This window comes from Scyliorhinus torazame, chromosome 11 (genome assembly GCF_047496885.1).
Source record: "Scyliorhinus torazame isolate Kashiwa2021f chromosome 11, sScyTor2.1, whole genome shotgun sequence".
Taxonomy (NCBI): domain Eukaryota; kingdom Metazoa; phylum Chordata; class Chondrichthyes; order Carcharhiniformes; family Scyliorhinidae; genus Scyliorhinus; species Scyliorhinus torazame.
In genome coordinates, this window is record NC_092717.1 from 126972393 (window position 1) to 126997207 (window position 24815).

At 44.0% G+C, this 24815-nt stretch overlaps 1 protein-coding gene across 1 annotated transcript in view; it reads right to left on the reverse strand.

Annotated features, from left to right (window-relative positions):
* Positions 1-596: 596 nt before the first annotated feature.
* The window catches only part of tgs1 (trimethylguanosine synthase 1), a 94519-nt gene continuing 70300 nt past the window's right edge, over positions 597-24815 (reverse strand). The window contains exon 13 of the mRNA XM_072467748.1: positions 597-768. Coding sequence (XP_072323849.1) covers positions 658-768 — 111 coding nt within the window. The 3' untranslated portion in view covers positions 597-657. The remainder of the gene's footprint in view (positions 769-24815) is intronic.

The window sequence follows — 24815 nt, forward strand, 5'->3', positions numbered from 1 at the left end:
TTAAATTGCTAACTGCTTCAATCTCAAAATTCAATTGTGCATTTCAGAGCCTCACAACCCTCGAAGGTTTTCCTGATGATCTAAAATTCTTACCTTCAATTTCATTTACATTTATTCTGCACTCCTCAATCATTGTAAGTAGCCTGGATTCTATCAGCTCTGTCCCAACCCTTCATAATTTTAAGCATCTCTTTTAAAATCACCAGAAACTCTTTGCTCCTAATGCAAGCAGATCCAAATTTCAGGTCTTTGTTTATTTGCAATTTTTCATACAAGGCAGCATTCTCCTGAACCTGTATTCTCTCTATTACCTCAATATCTTTCCTACAATTAAAATTAGAGGACTCTGGTCAGATACACTTTTCCTCACCATTGGTGGTTCCGCCTTTACCTGCCAAGATCCAGAGCTGTAAAATTTGCTCCCTATGCCTCTCTCCCATGCTCTCGGTCACGTGTCCTAATATCTCCATACCCACTCGTGTCGATTTTCCCCTGATAATTCTGTCTGTGAAGCACCTTGGATGTTTTACTATGTTAAAGGTACTATGTAAATGCAAGTTGTTCTTTTTCTCACTGGAATGAGCAGTCCATACCACTTCATCAAAAAGTTTTATTAGGATCAAACATAAATCATACAACACTGAACTTTAAATTGCTCTACTGATTCCGGATTAAGTCACCAAAGTAAGCAGTGATCGTCTTCAGTTTATTATTGAGAAAATTCTGTTCAATTTCTACTCGTCCTCCTACTCCAGCTAAGGAAGCCACCTGCAACAAATAAATAAGTAATCATGTAAGCAGAGGAAAATGGCAATCATGTAAGCAGAAAAAAACGGCAACATAAAAAAGTTCCAGAATATACAGCACTCGAGTGGCAGTACAAAGTACCCAGCCGTAATTCAGATTGTTTTTTCAAAGTTCATTTTCTCTCAGCCTGCTGCTGGTTCTTACCCTGAAAGAAAGGAAGGGATGCAAGAAAAAAAGACTTTCATTCATGTAGTGCTTTTCACAAACAGTGGACATTGCGAAGCACTTTACAGAGTTCTTTCGAAGTGTTGTCATTGTTGTAGTATAGGAAATGCGTCAGTTGCTCACAGCAAACTCCTAAACAGTAATACGATAATGTACAGATAATCTGATTGTGATATTGAGATTGAAGGATAGCTATTGGCCTGACCACTGGGGATAACACCCCTGTTCTTCATCAAAATAGTACCAAGGAATCTTTTATATCCAGCCAAGAAGGCAGGCGGTTTAACATTGCATCAAAATCACAGCGCAGTACTTCTTCAGTGAACTTCTGCCCTGGAATGCCAGCCTTAATTTGTGTGCTCAAGTCCTGGAGGGGGCTTAAACCTGGATGGAATCTGGTGGCTATCAGCATGCTACCAAAAAAACACAAAATCAGTCACAGAAATTAGAAAATGTCGGAGCTAGGATTTATATTAAAGTGTCCAACCTATTACCAATTGTGGGAATCACTGATGTAGCAAAATGCTATAGATGTTGGAAACCTAAAAAAAGAACAGAAAATGGAGGAAATGCTCAGCAGGTCTGGCAGTATCTGCGGAGAGAAAGTCAACATTTCAGTCGATGACCTTTCATTAGAACTGGGAAAAGTTAGAAACGTAAAAGATTTTAAGTAGGTTAAGTGGGGAAGGGTGGAAAAAGATGTGCAAGAGAGTGGAAGACGGGAGACATAATATGACAAAGACGTTGCTGGGCAGAGCCAAAAGGGAGTAGTAATGGGTTAAGTAAGGAGCAAAAGAAGGAATAGAAAAGAAAATACAAATGCAAGGTCCAATAATAAAATAAAATGTCTTTTTTGCAATAGGTACTTCATACTTACTATAATCAATCGTTTGAAAAATGCTAAATACTACATTTCTGTCTTCCTTTGTGCAATGGAAGAAAAGGGCAAGAAAGCCATGTGGTAGAATGCTATGAATTATAAACCAATCTTATGAAGCATATAGTTCAGATCAAAAATAAACGTTTTCCAGTTTGACACTAGAAGCCTACAGTGATCAAATAAGAAACATTAAACTGCAAAATTGCAATCCACTGTAGCATGTAAATAAAATCTCTCTGCCAGATTGTATATTTTAAATTAAGTCAGCCAAAATAATTTAGGATTTTAGACAACGCTGGCTGCATTTTAGGCAAAGTGTTGGTACCTCCAGCAGTAGTAGGAATATCTTAAATGCTCAGAAGACTTTGCAGAACTGAGATAAAGCGTGGAAATAATTTTTGGTAACTAAAGTATAATTTTCTGTCTACTCGATGGTGATATTTAATGACTTGCAATACTATACCTGATCGAGACTAACTGGATAGTTAGAAAAGACGGTCTTACTTTCATCACCATCCCCCTCCCCTCCACCCTTTTAGGTTTTAGCCTGCTCTCTGCTACTCCAGAATACACCACTTTCTGTTCTTTTCACTTTAAAAATTGACATTCAAGATGAAATTAGCTGGTCACTGTTGCGTCTTAAAATTAAAACGAAGCAGCAGGATCTGGGCTGATCAGCAAGTGCTATCAAACACTGAGCTCACTACAGCGACATCTTACTGTGCTCCCAAATTAGACACTAGCACCATAGCTTTGATCCCATCATAAAGAGGTAAGCATCACAAAAGATCCTTCTTACCAGCTCTTGGGCCACACTGCAATCCAAGTCTGATCCAATGCAAATCTCAAACCCTGATGCACTCAAAACTCACCTCTCATCCTCCATATCATTTGCTGCAGGCCCTTGCGCTTGGTTTGGGTTTCACCCATATGTCGCAACTATTCCAGTCTGGATTATAAATCCTGGCCGATTATATGAACATAAACCTCCAGACAACTACTTAAACTTTTTCTGTATGGTAGTAGGAAAAGAAACCCACAAAATCAAACATCAATATCCCCGTCAGATATCAAGGCCAAAGCTTCCAGTGAAACAGCATGAAATCTTGTAGGATGCCAATGAATTTCCTCTGAGGACAGTGTTCGAAGAAGTCTCCAAGGTCTGATTAGGAGCTGAACAGCCCCAGAATTGGGATGCTTTAACCTTCCATCTATGGAGAAGGTGGCAGTATCTACTATGCCTATTTTGGAGGGGATTGATAGTTGTCCAGTGTTGCGAGTAATGTTTTATCCTTCTAAATGCACTGGGCGGTCCTCAATAAGGAATTAATTTTGATATGCTGCAGGCTTTTTAAGCATTATGTTATCAGGGCAGGGAGAGATGGTTGAAGGGGTTCGGCAGCATTGCAAAATGGGCTTTCACATTCTCTCCCATATCAATCCCTTGCTCTCTCCAGGCGCGTGGGCTCAATCTCTGCTAGCCTAGGAATTAACCATTAGTTTCTCTTTGCTGTTATGTTACATCACTTCACAAATGTTATCTCCCATACTTATTCCAAATCTGCACCTTGTTATGGCACCCTGGGCTAGTGCACGGTTGATTCCAGCCTCACAGACCCCAGAGTCCCAAAACAAGTGACGCAACCAATAATGTGTATAAAGTTTCTGAGATTTGGCCCTTGACTGCTCCAATGACTTACAGGCACCAGATTTATAAGTGAAACAGTTGGTTTATTTATAACAAAAATAGAGATAAGACATGCAATACTTATAATAGAATAACGGCCAGCTAATCTACTACTCCCCCTCCCCTTTTTACCATCCTGCCCTCTACCCAAACACACACAAGACAGACACACAGAGGGAGGGGAGGGGTAAAAATAAAAGGATTAATCTGAAATGAAAGATGAGTGTCCTTGCTTCGGGTGTTGAAGTTGTTGCAGCAACAGGCTGTCCTCACTGGATGCGGAGTGATTGAAAGCACCATCTGGATTGCTAACGAGGATCTACTGGCACAGCATTCAGTCAGAACTTCCAGCTGCGGTATTCCCTCACAGCCTGTTATTCTTATTTGCTTCCAACTCCACCAAAATGACCGACAGCCTTTCTGAGACAAGGACAGAGTTCCCCACACAAGAGTCGAAAAGAGTCTTTAATGACTGACCCTGCTTTCAGCTGGTGGCTTGTCTGGACTTTAAGACTTTCTTTGTCTCCCTTCAAACCCGTCAGCCTGAATTTTACTCTTACTTGGTTTCCAGGTTCACTAGAATGTCCTCCAGCTTTACTGAAGAGAAAATAGAGTCTCCAACCAGGTGTTTGAGAGAGGTTTACCCTTTCAGGGAGAGAGAAACTCAAAAGAGCCTCCTTCTGCGGAGTTCAAAACAAAACTAAACACTGGAAATAAAGTCTCACAGAGCATGGAACATTCCAGAGAAAAACCTGACCAACCAGCATGATTTATTGATAAGACCTGACAATCTGAAAGTCTATTGGCCGTCAGCCATGTCCATTAAGATGTATCATCATTGATGTCGGACCAAACAGCACACCTGCTTCAATTTCTTCATTTGTTAAATTAAAGGTGAAGACCATTTTAAAGGCATACACCCCATTAACCATCCAGGTGCAGAAACTGAAATAGCCAAGACAGAAATTAAAAGGAAAAACAAGGGACAGACATGGATCAACAGGAAGATCCTTGCAATCATCACCAAGAACATTGTTCACATTCATTTTTCTTTGTGCACGGCCTTCGCAAAAAAAAGATGTATCAATTTCAGTAAAATAGCAAAAGAACAGGAGGGAGATACATCCAGGCATAATGGAAGCAATTAGGAGAACAGGCAAACTTACAAAGAAAGTGAGTAAAAGTATAAGAGACAGCGAAAATGAATTTGTGTGTGAAAGAGAGAAGATGGAAGATTATTGTCCTGAGTAAGCAACAAGAGTTAGATTTTTAAAAGTTAATTTACGGGATGTGGGCTTTGTTGGCTTGGCCAGCATTTAGTGCTCATCCCTAGTTGCCCTTTAGAAGGTGGTGGTGAGCTGCCTTCTTGAACCACTGCAGTCCCTGAGGTATAGGTACACCCAATGAACAGTTAGGTAGTGGATTCCAAGATTTTGACCCTGCAACAGTGAAGGAACGGTGATATATTTCCAAGGCAGTATGGGAGTGGTTTGGGGTGGTAACTCCAGGTGGCGGAGTTTCCATGTATCTACTGCCCTTGCCCTAGATGGTAATGGTCATGGAGTTGGAAGGTGCTGCCCAAGGACAAGATAGTTAGATTAGAATTTGAAGTGACTAGATGAGAGAAAGAGAGAGAGGCAGGCTACTTCAAAAGCTTGTCAGCGGCAACTAAATGGGAATAGTTGTGACAGAGAACAAAATGTGTGCTCTTTGGAATGCAGAAAGAATGTATGGGCCAGCTGGAATATTTCACAACAAAGAAGCTGCCTAGGACCATGGGACCAGAGTACCTAGCATCAAGAGAAACTTGATTAAACTACTTTGTTTTGTTAACTGCCACTGGTGACACAGACTTGTTCAAACTAACGAGCAAAGGAATACACTTCCAGACGGTGGCACGGTGGTTAGCACTGCTGCCTGTGGCGCTGAGGATCCGGTTCGACCCCATTCCCGGGTCACTGTCTGTGTTGAGTTTGCACATTCTCCCTGTGACTACGTGGGTTCCACCCCCTCAACCCAAAGATGTGCATTTTAGGTGGATTGGCCACACTAAATTGCCCCTTAATTGGGAAACAAAATAATTGGGTACTCTAAATTTATTTTTTAAAAAGATTACAGTTCCAGATAGTTTTCATCTGCCACCGTCAGTTTATATACCGTGAACAGTTTTGGTAGCTTTTGTGTTTTTGTTAAGTATGTGGGAGTGGAGGGGGCTGAACAATGTGTGAACTGTGCACAGCAGATGGGGATGTAAAGTGTGTTACATGAGAGGAGCAGAAAATGTGAGGTGTGCTGGGAGGCGGGGTACAGGGCATGGAGAGACACACATGAGATATGCCTGCCTGAGCTGTGCATAAGAAACATGAGGGGCGCGATCTAACGGCCACATCGCGCCCAAACGGGAGCACGATGTGGCCAGTAGATGCTGGGAGAGGCCGCCTGCGGGCTTACCAACAGCCAGTATGCCGAGTGAGATGTACCCAAATCTCGTGAGACATCGCACTCAGGATCCTGCCCACAATGGCAGGACCAAGCCTCGCATGCCTAAGTAGGTTTAAAGCCGTCTTAGGTGTGCTGACCCGGGCTCTATCGAGTTCCCGACATCTACCAGCCTCCCCAGGGAGACCACAGCCAAGCACAGTTCAGTATTGGTCCATACAAACATGGGGAAGGTGGAACGCCCACCCCAGGCCAGAGTGCTCGGGGAAGGGGCAAGGTGGCCCTCTGGCACTCCCTCTTGAATGCAGGCACCATAGCACTGACAGGATGGCACCTTGGCACTGCCACCCTCAAGCCCACTTAGAGATCAGGGCATCCTTTCAAAATGGTGGCACAATCTCCGAGAAGCCGGTCTGGCCAGCGAGCTCAGCTCCCCAGTGCTGAAAATAATTCAAAGTGTGGGCTTGCCCGGTGATACAATCCGCAGGACCCAGAAACATGACTAACTGTGGTTAGATAGCGGTGGGGAACTCGCTGACAGAGCCAGAGAGGAACTCCCAGCAGCACGGTAGCATTGTGGATAGCACAATTGCTTCACAGCTCCAGGGTCCCAAGTTCGATTCCGACTTGGGTCGCTGTCTGTGCGGAGTCTGCACATCCTCCCCGTGTGTGCGTGGGTTTCCTCCGGGTGCTCCGGTTTCCTCCCACAGTCCCAAGATGTGCAGGTTAGGTGGATTGGCCATGATAAATTGCCCTTAGTGTCCAAAATTGTCCTTAGTGTTGGGTGGGGTTACTGGGTTATGGGGATCGTGTGGAGGTGTTGACCTTGGGTAGGGTGCTCTTTCCAAGAGCTGGTGCAGACTCGATGGGCCGAATGGCCTCCTTCTGCACTGTAAATTCTATGTTAAAAAAGAAACCCCACCACAAATGACACATAGAAACCTTTCTGTGAGGTGTTCATGTGAGGTGTGTATTGGAAAGGGTGGGGTGTGTGTGTGGATGTTTAGATGGTACTCTCTGTCTATGGGTGAATGTGGACATAAATACGTGGGGATTTATGGGTGAGGGTGTGAAGTATAAAAACAGAAAGACAACTCTCGGTGCTTGCAACAGCAATATACAACTGTACTCCAGCTCACCACACAATGTCGCAGCTGTGGTTTTACGCTGTGACCATTTAAAAACAGTACTAATCAAGTTGCTTCCAGAGACCAATTAGACAGTACATACTTTTTAATTAATAAACGAACGCCAGAACTATGTTTTTTAATCCATCAGTATGCTTGTTATTTCTTTGCCAAAAGCAGCACTAATATTTAAATGGTAACAGTGCCTTAGCTGTAATGCAGAAAATAAAATAAATGCAAGAGTTTTATACTTCTCACTTCTAGATTCAGACAAATTGTAGTAAATGATTTTTTTTTAAATTATGAAAAGTAGACTACAACTATAAGAACGTACCGTTCACTTTTTACTTTGTCTAATAAAATAACTGACTAGATTTACTCATCATCTGCAAAAAAATGTACAAAGAGAAAAACAACCAGTGAAACAAATAAATTAATCATCTTTCGCTGCTCAATAAATGAAGAACAAATATGAACAGTAAATATCTTGTTTTTTATAACCAATATGTCCCCACGGAGAATTATATAAAGGGGTTAAATTTCTATATTTACCCACGTTAGACTTCCTCTTTCCGTATTGAACAAAAACAAACAGTAACAAAACACTGATATGATCTTTAAGCACCACATACTTCACAAGAAAAATCATCCAATGGAATAATTATTAATGTAATGGACTGCTTCACAAATGTTAAACTAACAATGACCAGTGGAGGTTTTTAATGAAGGGTTAGTTTGGATAGAGAGTAGACACATTTCCACATGGAAGTAAGGAAGGGCATCCAAAGCTCCAGTTGTCTGGGTGACTAAATTTGGAGAGGTTAAAATGAAGCAGAAAATTCTGGGGGAAGGTAAGGTATCGCTAGAGAGGATTAAGGTGAAGTGAGAGGAAGAATTGGGGAGGATATTGAGGAGGGGGTCATGGTGTGAGGTGCTCCGGAGGGCGAATGCGTCAACTTCATGCGCGAGGTTGGGGCTGATACAGTTGAAGGTGGTGTATAGGGCGCACCTCACAAGGGTGAGGATGAGCTGACTTTTTGAGGGGGTGGAGGATGTTTGTGAATGGTGTGGGGGGGAGGGGGGGATTTGCCACCAATTACGTTCATATGTTTTGGTCCTGTCCAAAACTGGAGGGAGGTTTTTAAAGTAATCTCAAATTTGGTGAACGTGAGACTCGGAGCAAGTCTCCTAGAAGCCATATTCAGGGTGTCGGATCAGCCGGGGTTGGAAGTGCATGCGGAGGCAGATGTCTTGGCCTTCGCCTCGCTAATCGCCCGAATGCGGATTCTGTTGGGGTAGAGGTCGGCTTGTCCACCCTGTGCCTCGGCATGACGAGGGGATCTGCTGGAATTCGTAGCGCTTGAGAAAGTAAAGTTCGAGTTGAGGGGGATGATGGAAGGGTCTTGTTCATGGGCCTTGATCATCGTGCATTTTCATAAATTGGATGACATCGAACATGGGGGGGAAGAGAGTGGAATGTATAAGTTATTGCCAATTCTTTTTCATTGGTGTTTCGTATTCAAAATGTTGGGAGCTGTTTGAGGGAGGGTGGGATAAGGGGATTGTTGGCTGGAGGATTGCCATTGTATTTGTTGTTATTGTTGGTTATCTGTTGTTGTAAATTTTTATGATAATGTGAAAGAGAATAAAAATATTTATTTTTTAAAAATGAAGCAGAAAAAGGAGGCTTATGAGAAATGCGGTAATAGAAGTTCAATCAAAAGCCAAATTGCTTGCGAGTAATACATGGGAAATTAGAAAAGGAAATAAAGGGCAAAGGGAGCATATAAAAGATTAACAAATAACAAAAGGAAACCTAAAAATATTTTCAAACCACATAAATAAGAGGGGAGTCAAAAGAAGGGTGGGGCCAATCAGTATTGAATAAAGCACAAAGAAGACATCTGGTCCATTACACTTGGCCAGCACATTGAAAGAGCTGCCCAATTAGACTTCACTTCCTTGCTCTTACCTTCTATGTCTGATCACTCAGTGAGCAAAAATAAATTGTTACTGAAAAGAGAAATATGTTGCTGAAGCTTTTCATCTTGTACTCATCAGGCCAAATGCAAGAATGTCAAATTTCAAACGACTACAACAATTTTTGTTCAAAATAAATGTAAGGCTTGAAAGGCCAACGCCTTTTTGAATTATCCGAATGAATGGGGAGCCTACAGTTCCCTTTGGCTTCCTCCATGGCAATAGCTCAGCCAGAAGCAACTTGCCAACCAACCAGCACCCCTTTGCTCCTGTAGTATAAATTGTTGTGATTGTCTGAAAATTGTCATTCTTGTGTTTGCCTTGATGAGTGAAAGATGAAGGCTTTCAGCTACACATTTCTCTTTTTCAGCAATATTCAATTTCTGGAAAAATAAATGAGCAAAACTAGTCCAAAAATGCATGTAGAACTTGATTAGGAACTAAAAAAATCTCCTTGTGCGGGTAGGTGGCATGGCTGAGGTACTAAGTGAGTGCTTTGTATCAGTCTTCACGAAAGAAGATGCTGCCAAGAATGTAAAAGAAGTAGTAGAGAAATTGGATATGATATCAATAAATAAAGAGGTGATCTTTTGACGTTTACCAGCACTCAAAAGGCTCTAGCAAAATCTTCCAATTCTCTTTACTTATGGGGAGTGGTGGCAAAGGATTGGTGAACTGCATCCATTACAACGCTGTTCAAAAATGGAAAGAAGGATAAACCCAGCTCATCAAACAGACGATGATAGTAGAGAAACATTTAGAGATGTTAATCTGCAAAAAAAGAATGGTGAAATAGACTATAATGTAATAGGTGAACTCTAATATAGGGAGGTATGAAATAATTCCTTTTGGTAGGAGGAATGGGGAGAGGCAATATAAAATAAATGGCACATTTTAAAAAGGATGTGCATAAGCATTTGAAGGTGACAGAAAAGTTGAGAAAACTGTTGAAAAGGTTTGCAAGGATCCTATAGGGTAAAGAAAAACCCGGGAGATTATGCTAAACATTTTTTAAAAATACATTGGTTAGGGCTCAACTGGAGTATTGTAGAAATCACACTTTAGGATGAATGTTAAGCCCCAGATAGGGTGCAAAAGGAACTGATGAGAATGGTACCAATGATGAGGAACGTAATTTACATGGAGAGACTGGGGAGATGGGATTGTTCTCTATGGGAAAGAGAAGGTTAAAAGGAGATTTCATGAGAGATATTCAAAATCATTTGATTGAGTAAATAAGGAGAAACCTTCCAATACCAGAAGGGTCAATAACTAGTGGACACAGATTTAAAATGACTAGAAGTGATCGGAGGAAAAGAAAATACACAGTAAATTGTTGTGATCTGGAATATTTTGAACGAGCAATGGAAGCAGATTCAACAATAACTTTCAAAACAAAACTGGGCAAGTATTGAAGTGGAAAAATATGCAGTGACTGGGGAAAGATCAGGAAGTCGGACTAATTGAATGTTATTTCAAAGAGTGTGTAGAGATGAAGGGCTGAATAGCCTCCTTCTCTATTGTAACGTTTTGAGCAACACTCTCCTTTGACAGTACCTTCCAAACCCATGACTACAAGATTATGAGAGGTATGGAAAGAGTAGATGGGCAGGCACTCTTTTCCAGGGTGGAGGGATCAATCGCTGGGGGGGCATAGATTTAAGGTCCATGGAGCAAAGTTTAGAGTAAGTAAGCAGACACACAAAAATTGGTGGAGTTGCAGAATAGTGAAGAGGATTGTCAGAGGATACAGCAGTATATAAACTGGTTGTCTTGGGCGGAGAAATGGCACATGGAGTGTAATCCAGACAAGTGTGAGGTAATGCGCTTTGGAAGGTCCAATACATGTAGGAATTACACAATAAACGGTAGAACTATTGAGAGTACCGACAGGCAAAGAGATCTGGGCGTGCATGTCCACCGATCACTGAAAGTGGCAACGCATGTGGATAAGGTGGTCAAGAAGGCATACAGCATGCTGGCCTTCATTGGTCGCGGCATTGAATATAAAAATTGGCAAGTCATTTTGCAGCTGTACAGCACCTTAGTTAGGTCTTATTTGGAATATTGAGTACAATTCTGGTCGCCACACGACCAGAAGGATGTGGATGCTTTGGAGAGGGTACAAAAGCTGTTCACTAGGATGTTGCCTGGTATGGAGGGCATTAGTTATGAGGAAAGGTTAGATAAACTTGGTCTGTTCTCACTGAAATGACAGAGGTTGAGAGGCGACCTGATCGAGGTCGACAAGATTATGAGTGGCATAGACAAAGTGGCTAGTCAGATGCTCTTTCCTAGGGTAGGAGAATCAAGTACTCGGGGACATTAGTTTAAAGTGCATGGGGAAAAATTTAGAACTGATGTGCGAGGCAAGTTTAAAAAATTTTTTTTTTTATACAGAGGGTGGTAAACATGTGGAACGCGTTGCCTGGGGAGGTGGTGGGAACAGCAACGATAGCGGCATTTATGGAGATCTAGACAAATATATGAATAGGGTGGGAATGGAAGGATACGGACTCCGTAAGTGCAGACGGTTTTAGTTTAGGCAGGTACCATGGGCGGCGCAGGCTTGGAGGACCGAAGGGCCTGTTCCTGTGCTGTATTGTTCTTTGAGATGTGCGAGGCAGGTTCTTTTTCACAGGGGGTGGTGCTGCCTGAACGTGCTGCCGTGGGAGGTTGTGGAAGCAGATACACTAACGGCATTCAAAAGGCATATCAACAAAATACATGGATAGGATGGGTATAGAGGGATACGGCACTAGGAAGTGCTGAGCGTTTTGGCCAAGGGTGGTATCATGACCAGTATAGGATTGGAGGGCCTATGGGCCTATTCCTGTGCTGCATTGTTTTGTTCTACCACTTCGAAGGACAAGGATGCCAGATGCACGAGAACACCACCAAGCCCCCTCCAAGCCACAAATCATCCTAACTCATGCCATTCATTCACCGTGTCAAACTCCTGCAACTCCCTTCCTCATAGCTCTGCGGGTGCACCTACACCACATGGACTGCAGTGATTCATGAAGCCGTTCACCACCACTACCTTCTAAAGGGCAGTTAATGCTGGTCTTGCCTGTCGACATCCCACAAATAAGTTTTTTAAAATTATCCTGTAGCAGTGTGTAGAAGGAAAGTCGTGTGAGAAATTATTAATTGCTTTGGACCGCTTAGAGAATATATTACTAGTTGCTATTATTAAAAAAAGCACTTGCTAAAGCATGGTGGGATTGAATGACTATATTTTAACACTGTTTTTAGCCATATCTTAGAATGATGGGTAAAGTTCAAGGTACTGGTAAACAACGTTTAGATTAATCCTATTGTACTGACGAGTTGTTCTGGCCAAGGATGCCAGAACATACTGCAAAATGTTGTCTGTTAAGAGATAATAAGGGCAGCACGGTGGTGCAGTGGATAGCACTGCTGCCTCACGGCGCCAAGGTCCCAGGTTCGATCCTGGCTCTGGGTCACTGTCCATGTGGAGTTTCTCCCTGTGTTTGCGTGGGTTTTGCTTTCACATTCCAAAAGGTGTGCAGGGTAGGTGGATTGCCACGCTAAATTGCCCCTTAATTGGAAAAAAATAGAATTGGGCATTCTAAATTTTTTGTTAAAAGTTGAGATAATAAACCAAGAGCATTCCCAAGGTTTAATATAAACATGGTCAGACCAGAGGTTGTTTTGCATGAAAAGCTGTTTATTTCTGTATAAAGATATGCTCTACTTCTGCTGTAACTCAGAGTTCTGATGAACGGTCATTAACCATTGCAGCCTCTCCACGATATTGTGTTAATAAACTCCTGAAACGAAGCTCGAAGAATCCGTCAAATATTATTTCCACGACACAGTGGTATTGAATTAGATTTGACATTCTTTTTGTTCAGCTTAGAAACTCTATTGAACGCTGAAGGGACCTCAAGTCATAACGAAAAATGTCTCTTGCAGGCCAGATAGAAGTCTGACTATTTTGGTCATGGGTATCATTTGTTGTCTAATCTGAAGTTGAAAATGGAAACTTGTGCTGGATTTTGAGGGAGGTGGAATGAAAACCGAAGGAACGGTGCAGGTTCTCGGCCTTTTGGCTAAGATCAAGTGTCTGATCAAGCCCAAGATGAGGTGCGATAATTGGCCGTTTCTTGTCAGCTTGGATCTTGTATGTCTCTCTTCTGGAGACCATGAATTTGCTTCAATTTGAATTTGAATTGTTTTTTGGAGCAAGCAATGAGATAGATTAAGGGTTTGCCCTGTCCACTTTGCGCATTGGCTTTGTAACTTTTAAGGATGAGATTAAAAAGAAAATTAAAACATTTCTGGAATATTGCCATCGAGGGTGCATTATAATTAATCAATAAATATTTTCTTCATCCTAATAGCCTACACACTTGGGACCAAATTTGAAACTTTATTTTAATAATTACCTACTGCTACAACTTTGAAATTGTTCCAGCGTTACGGTTTTTTCAGCAACTAGAATCGAATGAACCTATCATCTAGGATTTAGATCACAGTATTCTTTTTGAAGACAAATATTACTTTTTAAATTGCTTATGCAGTTGCATCCTACTTGATCAGGGGCAGCACTGTAGCAGTGCTTAGCACTGTTGCTTCACAGCGCCAGGGTCCAAGGTTCGGTTCCCGGCTTGGGTCACTGTGCGGAGTCTGCACGTTCTCCCCGTGTATGCGTGGGTTTCCTCCGGGTGCTCCAGTTTCCTCCCACAAGTCCCCAAAATCCTGCTGTTAGGTAATTTGGACATTCTGAATTCTCCCTCCATGTACCCAAACAGGTGACGGATTGTGGCAATTAGGGGCTTTTCACAGTAACTTCATTGCAGTGTTAATGTAAGCCTACTTGTGGCACTAAAGATTATTGTTATTATAGCAACAGACATTTAAAAACAACGTAGAAAACATGGTGCACTGTTGACTGACCGCTCATGTCATCTCGGGACATACATTGTTGGTGTTGCCGAAAGGCAAGTATCCCTCGCTTGAGATTTTGGCAGCATTTTTGTTATAAAGTATTCCGGCATAAAATATACCCATTGCAAATAGCCCAGTGTCGTTCTTTTATTCCTTCATACTGTATGGATGTTGCTGGCTAGGCCAGCATTTATTGCCCATCCCCAATTGCCCTCGAGAATGTGATGGTGAGCTGTTTTCTTGAACCGCTGCAGGCCACGTGGTGTAGGTATACCCTTGGTGCTGCTAGGAAGGGAGTGCCAGGATTTTGACCCAGTGACAATGAAGGAATGGCAGTACAGTTCCAAGTCAAGATGGTGGGTGGCTTGGATGCCAACTTGCAGGTGATGGTGTTCCCATACCTCTGGTGCCCTTTTCCTTCTAGATGGTAGAGGTCACGGGTTTGGAAGGTGATGTTGGAGGAGTCTTTATGAGTCGTTGCAGTGCATCTTATATATGGTACATTGCTGCCACTGCACATCAGTGGTGGCGTGAGTAACTTTTGAATGTGATGTATGAAGTGCTGAATAAGCAGATTTGCTTTGTCCTGGATGGTGTTGAACTTCTTAAGTATTGTTGGAGCTGCACTTATCCAGTCTAGATGGAGAGTATTCCATCACACTCCTGACTTGTGCCTTGTAGAAAAGGACAAGCGTTGAGGAATCAGAAGAAGTGTTGGGCGTTGGAGAGATTCCAATCTCTGACGTACCCTAGTAGCCACAACATTTAGTTGCTGGTCCAGCTAAGAATCTGCGCAATGGACTTTTATGGTAGGTGGTTCATTGATAGCAATGTTATTGAATATTATGGGGAGGTGGCTAGATTCTCTCTTTTTGGAGATGGTTATTGCCCTCAACTCGTGGTCATGAATGTTGTCTGAAAGTGCTCAACCCAAGCCTGAACATTGTCCAGCATTCTTGCGCATGGAGGCATGCTACATGATTCAGTATCCGAGTTGCAAATGGTACTGAACATATCACATATGGTGAATCGAATTGTCTGAAGACTAGAATCTGTGATACTGGGGATCTCAAGAGGAGGCCAAAATAGATCACCCACTTGGCACTTCTGGCTGAAGATGCTAGCAAATGCTTCAGCCTTAATGACTGACTCCACCACACCAAGTATGGGGGTATTTGTGGAGCTTCCTCTTCCAGTTATTTGTTCAATTGTCCATCACCATTCACGACTTTATGTGGTAAGATTGCAGAGCTTTGATCTGATTCATTGGTTTTGTAATTGCTTAGCTCTGCATATAGCAAGCTGATTTAGCTGTTTGCAAGCACTCAGTCCTGTGTTGTAGCTTCACCAGGTTCAGACCTCATTTTTGGGTATGCCTTGTGCTGCTCCCGGCATGCTCTCCTGCACAGCTCATTCATTCACTCCTCATACAATTCAAATCATGTGGAGAGACTGGAGAAGCTTTTTAAAAATTCATATATGGGATGCAAATGTTGCTGGGTAGGCCAGCATTTATTGCCCAACCCTAGTTGCCCTTCAGAAGGTGGTGGTGAGCTGCCTTCTTGAACTGCTGCAGCCCCTGAGATGTAGGTACACCCACAGTGTTGTTAGGGAGGGAGTTCCAAGATTTTGACCCAGCAACAGTGAAATATTTCCAAGTCGGGGTTGTGAATTACTTGGAGGGGAACCCTCCATGGGGAACTCCCATGTATCTGCTGCTCATGTCCTTCTAGACAGTAGTGGTCGTAGGTGTTGATTGAGGTTTCAAAATTATGAACAGTTTTGATAGAGTAAAGAAAGAGAAACGGTTTTTCGTAACAGAAGTGTTAGGAACAAGACAGATTTAAAATGATTGGCAAACAAAAATAATACAGGAAGTTGTTATAATCTGGAATGCACTGCCTGAAAGGGTGATGGAAGGAGATTCAACAGGAAATAAAAGGGAATTGGATAAATTATTGAAGGGGAAAAAACTTAAAGGACTTGGGGGCAAAGTGCAGGGCAGTGGAACTAATTGGATAGCTTTAGCAATTAGGCGATAAAGGAATGATGGGCCAAATGGCAGCCTTCTATGCTGTACTATTCCATGAGATATATCAGTGAGCAACACCACAAGAGATTAGCTGCACGCTGTAAGTGACTGCAAAATTAAAGTCTGCCTATTGTACACTTAGCACATGATAATACCAACGAGGAAACATTCCCGAGGGTTGCAAGGAGGTGGGGAAAAGCCATTCAACAGGTCCAGTTCACCAATTTGTTGAAGTCCAATTACCTGGGCGAAGGAGAAACCTTTCTTATCGATCTTAATTTTGTACCGGGCAACTAACCCTGAACCATTTAAACGAGAAATATTAATGTTTATTTTCAAAGAAGTACGCATTCATTACACTAACTGGATACCTATTCACAAGGTTGCAACTCCATAGGTTAATTATGCTGTATACATACAAAAAGGTTTTGTTGGCTTATTACAAGTTCTTTTCAACATAAACATGCATTATTTACACCAAAACCACCAAGTTTCCTTCCTTATACATTCAGCCTCTTTCTTTTTTATAAAACAGACGTAGTCCATTGATTAAAGAGACAGTACAACCTCCATTGTTTTTTTGACACACCCGTCTAAAGCAGTATCAGTGCATCAGGACCAGACTTTCCCTGGTATAAATTTGCATCTGTCTTTTGGTTTCCTGTATAAAATGGTTCTGGTTGCAGCAAGTATACAATGATTTGAAATTTTAATGAAAAAATGCATTTGCATTTTGCCCACTGATTGATTATTCACACGTTCATTCAAGTGCTGTACAATAAATCCTTGCTGAATGCAGTTGTGTTCCTGAAAAGTGGAATTTTAAGTTAAATAACATTAAGTCAATCAGGTTTTCCCATTCCAGGCAGCACTGTGACAGTGGTTAGCACTGCTGCCTCACGGCACTGAGGACCCAGGTTTGATCCCGGCTCAGAGTCACTGCCCGTATGGAGTTTGCATATAATAATCTTTAATAGTGTCACGAGTGGGCATACATTAACACTACAATGAAGCTACTGTGAAAATCCCCTAGTCGCCACATTCAGGCACCTGTTTGGGTACACTAGATGTTCATAGATGTTTACAGTATGGAAACAGGCCCTTCGCCCAGCTTGTCCATGCCGTCTGAGGGAGAATTCAGAATGTCCAATACACCTAACAAGCAGGTCTTTCGGGACTTGTGGGAGGAAACAGGAGCACCCAGAGGAAACCCACGCAGACACGGGGAGAACGTGCAGACTCCGCACAGACAGTGACCCAAGCGGGAATCAAACCTGTGTCCCTGGCGCTGTGAAGCAGCAATGCTAACCACTGTGCTACCGTGCCGCCCATCCCAGTGTCTGCGTGGGTCTCACCTCCACAACCCAAAAATGCATGGGGGAGGTGGACTGACTTTGCTAAATTGGCCCTTAATTGGGATAAAAAGAATTGGACACTTTAAATTTATTAAAAAAAGGTTTTCCCACTCCAACCAATATCCAAGCTGTAGTTACATTCCTATCCTATCATACATAAGATGTTAAATATCACATTCGGTAAATTGAAGCACTACATTCCTCAGTTCCTACATTCGTAAATGAATATTTTAAAATTTATTATATTTTAAAGCGTAGAAGAAACATGTAGGCCGACTCTCTCTTGCGGATTCTTTGTCCAACCCTCCCATTTGGCACTTTCCTGCCTGACTCACCACTTCCTCTCCTGAGCTCTTGCTGACTGAAGGTTCAGGAGAGGAGCAGCGAAAGGGAGACTCCCTTGTAGTCAAGTGGTTAGGATTTGGTGTGTTCACTGCCATTGCCCAGGTTCAACTCCTCGCCAGGGAACAACTGCTTTCTAAAAAGGTGATGGAAGCAGAGTCTTTGACTATTTTTAAGGCAGAGCTAGATAGATTTGTGATAAGAAAAGGGATGAAAGGTTATCAGGGGTACGTGGGAATGTGGAGTTGAGGTTACAATCAGATCAGCCGTGATCTTATTCAATGACGGAACAGGCACGAGAGGCCTACTCCTGCTACTAATTCATATGTTTGTATGTCTGTTCGGATGAAGTGAGTGAGGGAACATGAGGAACTACCTGTGGGAGGATGGGGCGGGAAGTGGCATGGCCGATGTCCATGGAGTGGCAGTTCCAAAATGATGCCGCTTTGCTCATGCACATTCCATCTACAGTGGTGCAAAGCAATGCTAAAATGACAGTCTAACAGTATGTGTGCATATCAGCCCTACTGTATCTGCAACGCGAATGTAAAATGAAGCTGAATGAAGCAGCTTAAAATGGGGGCCTATTGTTCATCTTTAAATCCATGTTCCTTCCCATCACAATTATCTCAACGTTCATCTCAAATCAACTGTTTTTTTCACGTTTGCCACCATTACACTATCTTGATTCATTAAAAAAAAATTTAGAGTACCCAAATATATATATTTTTCCAATTAAGGGGCAATTAAACGTGGCCAATCCACCTAACCTGCACATCTTTGGGTTGTTGGGGTGAAACCTACGCAGACAATTGGAGAATGTGCAAACTCCACACGGACAGTGACCCGGGTCCTCAGCGCCGCAATCCCAGTGCTAACCACTGCGCCACATGCCACCCCCACTATCTTCACATTCCATTTTCTCTTACCCGAGGGTTTGTAGCAGTAATACAGCAATATACCAGATATACATGCTGTTAAACAAAACGTCACTGCCCAAATGGTTTCTGCCCTTCCCCCCTCTAGATCCTAGACATCCTCTCTCTCTAACACTATAATATTCTCCTCATTAAATACTGCCACCCTTCTCCTTTCTAGAAAATAATTGGTTTATTTTAAAAGAGGATTTTCCTCACTTTTGAGTTGAAGAAAACAGTTTACAACAGTTTGTTCAGGGATTGCTAAGCGAATTCACTTCCCCCAATGTTGACGCCAATCAATTCAGTGTACACCAGGGTTCAAAATGGACTGGGTAAGCAGGAAAATCTTCCCTCGGGAGCCCCCAAAAAAGACAATCCTCCATGTGGGAGAGACAAAATTTATGAGAGCTGCTCTTCTCATCACAACTTTGTCTCTCCCATGCTCACTGCTACAGTTCCTCCAATCACAAGTTCCCTCCCTCCCACTCTTGCTACCCCTCCAGAGACAGAGGGCGGGATTCACCGCAATCGGCGTATTGGCCCGACGCCGGCGCCAAGAACGGTGCAAACCACTCCGGCGTCGGGCCAACCGGACGCCGCGGAATTCTCCGCATTTCCGGGGGCTAGGCCGGCGGCGGAGGGGTTGGCGTCGCGCCAGCCGACGCCGAAGGGACTGCGTGAGTTAGCGCATGCGCAGAACCGCCGGCGTGGTTTACCGCTTGCGCAAACTGGCCGGCGTATTCTGGCGCATGCGCGGGGGGGGTTTCTTCTCCGCGCCGGCCATGGCAGAGCACGACAGGGGCCGGCGCGGAAGGAAGCAGTGCCGTCCCCACGGCACGGAGATCGGCGGGCCTCAACCCAAACCCCCCCCCCCCCCCCCCCCCCCGAGGACCGCACGAGCTGGCCTACCGGCCAGGATCCATGTCCAAACCACGCCGGCGGGGCCCGGAGGATTGCTGGGGGGGGGGGGGGTTTCTTCTCCGCGCCGGCCATGGCAGAGCACGACAGGGGCCGGCGCGGAAGGAAGCAGTGCCGTCCCCACGGCACGGAGATCGGCGGGCCTCAACCCAAACACCCCCCCCCCCCCCCCCCCCCCCGAGGACCGCACGAGCTGGCCGACCGGCCAGGGTCCATGTCCAAACCACGCCGGCGGGACCCGGAGGATTGCTGGGGGGGGGGGGGGGGGGGCGCGCTGCCAACGGCCCCCGACCGGCGTGGTGTGATCCCCGCCCCCACCTGAAAACCGGCGCCAAAGAATACAGCAGCCGGCATCGGAGCGGGATTCGCGGTGCCCCCCGGGAATTGTCCGACCCGGCCGGTGCGATGGCCCGACGCCGGCGTAAAAAACGGCACGAACCACTTGGCATCTGGCTGACCGGAAAGTTGCGGAATTCTCCGCATTTCAGGGGGAGAGGCCGGCGCCGAAGGGTTTGGCGCTGCGCCAGCTGGCACCGAAGTGGCTGCGTGAGTGAGCACATGCCAGAACCGTCGGCTTGGTTCTGCGCATGCGCAGACCGGCCGGTATATTCTAGCACATGCGCAGGGGGGTGTCTTCTCTGTGCCGGGCATGGCCCTACAGACGCCGGCGCAGAAGGAAGGAATGTTCCCACGGGACAGGCCCGCCCGCAGATTGGTGGTCCCCGATCGCGGGCCAGACCACAGTAGGGGCCCCTCCAGGGTTGGATCCCCCCACACCACCCCCCCGCCCAGAGTCTTTGACCGGAGCAGCAGCAAGGTTGGGAAGGAGGGAACCTGTGATTGGAAAGCAGTTATTTTGGTCAGGCCCAATGCCACCATGCAGGAGAATTTCAAGAGGATACCATTTTAAAATAGGAGGGTGGGGGTGGGGAGGTGAGCAATGGAGAAAATTTGCAGAAGCAGAGGTTAATGGGAGAGTTGTGGTCTGGGTCTAGATCTGATGCCCATAAAGGAGCTGTGGTTAATGGAAGAGAGTCCGGGTCTCTATAAGGGAGCTGCCTCCTAGTAAACAGCTTCAATCAGCATGAAATAACCTAGAGGGCAGCTGCTCTGGAGAGCTGCTTTAGAAAATTGTACTATTTTGTGATCACCTGTATTTTGAATAAAACCCAAGGAAGTATCAACCTTATTTACTGCAATGGCATATCGTTCACACCTCTAAGGAACTCAGATTGCCAATGGCTTGCACTGGTGTTCAAAGCAGTATATGAATGCTCTCTTATTGATGAACTAAAGCTGAAAACGTTTGCTAATCTGAAGCTAATCTCACAATCTCATTGAAGTATGAACAGTAAACTTTCTGCTAAAAAAAAAAAAGCAAAAGTTTGTATTTATACGTTAATATCCAACTGGTAGCTTTATGATTTCTTGGAACTCTCTACTGGAACAGTGTTTTTCAAACTTTTACCAAGTGGCCGACCTTCGCGACTCTTGCCGGCCAACCTGCACGGTTCATGACCCACCATTATTTCTTACCTTTAATGCGATAGTAGGCCTGTTTGGTCCTCAATGTTACATTTCTGCCAAGGACTTCAGCTGACGACTTAGGTTCTCACTGCATTCTTTGAAAAAAATCAAGAGGTCTGTCCTCGAACTCACCATGCTAAGTCTTCAAATGCCTTTGAGGTTTTGCGGGTTTTAAACTTTCATTCACCAGCACTTCCCTACATATAATACACATGGTCTTTGCATCCTGATTTGCATTCGCACAATTAGCAAAGCCACACCTCAAGAAATCATTTTTATACTGCTTTGTTCCCATTTCAGTTTTTTCTTTGTTGGCTGTTTACCAGAGGACCTGGAGCTCTGCATACAGCTTACACCAGCACTGTTTCGTCCTGCCGTGGACTCTCCTGAAAAGTTCTCTCCAGCAGATTCAATTGTGAGATCCTGCCGTTTGTGTCTCTGACCCTCTCTTCTTCATTACAAAATGACCCATTCTTAGTTCTTCATATAGTTGGGTGGCACGGTGGTGCAGTGGCTAGCACTGCTGCCTCACGGTGCCGAGGACCCAGGTTCGATCCCGGCCTCAGGTCACTGTCTATGTGGAGTTTATACATTCTTCCCTGTCTGCGTGGGTCTCACCCCCACAACCCAAAGATGTGCAGGGTAGTTGGATTGGCCACGCTACATTGCCCCTTAATTGGAAAAAAAATGATTGGCGATTTTAAATTTATTTTTAAAAAGTACTGATAAACACAGCAGGCTACTGACTTTCAATGGTCCAACTGTGCAATAAAAGGATTAACAGTAAGCAAATCATCAGATAACAAATAGTTTAATTCACATATACTTCATATTTGAGTGATTTTTCCAAGCTAATGCACCTTCTCGTATAATCATTTGTACTGTGATGAGACATATGTTGATGGTCCAAAGGAACATTAATTGCAGTTCTTTGTACCCATATTAAAATAAAGGACAGATGTTTTGTTCTCAAATGGAAATATTTTGTCACTGGACTAGTAAAGCAAAAACCCAGGATAATGCTCTGGCATTCGAATCCTGCCACTGATTTGGTGAAATTTGAATTCAATAAAAATCTGGAATTAAGAGTCTAAGGATGACCATGAAACCATTGCCGATTGTCATAAAAAGCCATCTGCTCCGAGAATGTCCTTTAGGGAAGGAAATATGCCATCCTTGTCTGGTCTTGCCTACATGTGATCCAGACCCACAGCAATTTGGTTGACTCTTAACTGCCCTTCAAAGGCAATTAGAGATGGGGAATAAATGCTGGCCCAGCCAGCGACGCTCACGAATAAAATAAAAAAAACATGCAAATGTGCAAGGGACAAGGCAGCAGACACATGGGTACACCACCTGGAAGTTCCCCTCTGTAGTATTATTGCCGTAACTGCTATCACAGAGACATGATTGACGGAGAGGCAGGACAGCAGCACAATATTCCGGGCTTTAGAATCTTCAGGCGAGTAACTCGGCAAGATTTAAGGTAGTTATGGAAAAGGACAAAGGTAGACCAGAAATAAAGGTTCTGAAATGGAGGAAGGCCGATTTTAATATGACAAGACAGGGCCTGGCCAAAGTGGTCTGGGAGCAGCTACTTGTAGGAAAATTCAAATCAGAGAAGTAGGAGTCTTTCAAAGAGGAAACATAGCGAGTACAGGACAAACATATTCCTATAAAGGGTGGGACAAAGTAGTCCAAAGAACCCTGGATTGTCAAGGGATATATAGATTAGGATAAGGAATAAAAGGGAGTCTTATGGCAAATGCCAGGGGCTCAAAACACTGGATGCCCTAAAGGAGTATAGAAAGTGCAGGACACTTGAAAAAAAAATTAGGAGAACGAAGCGGGACATGGAAAAACACTGGCAGGCAAATAAAGGAAAATCCCAAGGTGTTTTATAAGTAAATTAAGGGCAATCAGGTAACCAGGAAAAGAGTAGGGTGTATTCTGGACAAAGTGGCAATTGTGGGTGGAGATGAAAGATGGAGGGGAGATATTAAAATAAGTATTTTGCATCCGTGTTCACTGTGGAGGATGATATTGCAATCAGGGAGAGGGACTGTGGTATAATTGAACATATTAGCATTGAGTGGGAGAAAGCATTCACAATTTTAGTGGGCTTAAAATGGATAAATCTCCAAGCCCAGATGAGATGTATCCTAGACTACTGTGTGAGACAAGGGAGCAGATCGCAGGGGCTCTGATGCTAATTTTTCTGGCCACAGGAGAGGTGCCAGAGGACTGGAGGACAGCTAATGAGGTGCCATTATTCAAAAGAGAAGTGGGGGGAAAACCAGGGAATCACGGGCCAGTGAGTCTAACCTCAGTGGTCAGGAAATTATTAGAATTAATTCTGAGGGACAGAATTAATCTCCATTTGGAGAGGCAAGGATTAATCAAGGATAGTCAGCGTGGCTTTGTCAGGGGGAGTTCTTGTCAAACAAATTTGTTTTAATTTGTCGAGGAGGTGACTGGTGCATAGATGAGTGCAGTGTGGTTGATGCAGTCTACATGTACTTCAGGAAGGCTTTTGTCAAGGTCCTGCATGAGACTGGTCAACAAAATAAGAGTCCATGGAATCCAGGGCAATTTGGAAAACTGGATCCAAAATTAGTTTAGTGGAGGAGGCAGAGGATGATGGTCGAAGGTTGTTTTTGTGACTGGCAGCCTGTGTCCAGTGGTGTACCACAGGGATCGGTGCTGGGTCCCTTGCTGTTTGTAGTGTACATTAATGAGTTAGACGCGTGACTGTGGGAGGTATTTTTTTTTAATTAAATAAATTTAGAGTACCCAATTAATTTTTTCCAATTAAGGGGCAATTTAGCATGGCCAATCCACCTACCCTTCAGATCTTTGGGTTGGGGGGGTGAAGCCCATGCAAACACGGGGAGAATGTGCAAACTCCACGCGGACAGTGACCCAGAGCCGGGATTGAACCTGGGACCTCGGCGCCGTTAGACAGAAGTGCTAACCACTACGCCACCGTGCTGCCCCGACTGTGGGAGGTATGATCACCAAGTTTGCAGTGACACAAAAATTGGTGGTGTGGTAAATAGCGAAAGGAAAGCCTTAGATTACAGGATGATATAGATGAGCTGGTCAGATGGGCAGAACAGTGGCAAATGGAATTTAACTGTGAAAAGTGTGAGGTGATGCATTTTGGGAGGACTAACAAGACAAGGGAATGCACAAAGAACAATAAGACACTAGGAAGTACAGAAGGCCAGAGGAATCTTGAGGTGCATGTCCAAAGTTCTCGGACAGGTAGATAAGCTTGTTAGGCCACTGCTCCAGTACTGTGTGCAGTTCTGGTCGCCATACTATAGGAAGGATGTGATTGCACGAGAAAGGGTGCAGAGGAGATTCACCAAGATGTTGCTTGGGCTGGAGCATTTCAGCTACAAAGAGTGTCTGGATAGGCTGGGGTTGTTTTCATGAGAGCAGAGAAGGTTGAGGGGGGACCTGATTGAGATGTACAAAATTATGTGGGACATAGATAGGAAGAAACATTTCCCTTTAGTAGAGGGGCCAATAACCAGGGGCTCAGATTTACAGTAAGGGGCAGGAGATTTAGAGGAGATTTGAGGAAATGTTTTTCCAGAGGGTGGTGGGAATCTGAAACTCACTGCCCGAAGGGGTCTTCAAGGAAGGCACCCTCATGACATACAAGAAGCATTTAGATGAGCACTCAAAATGCCACAACATACAAGGCTACG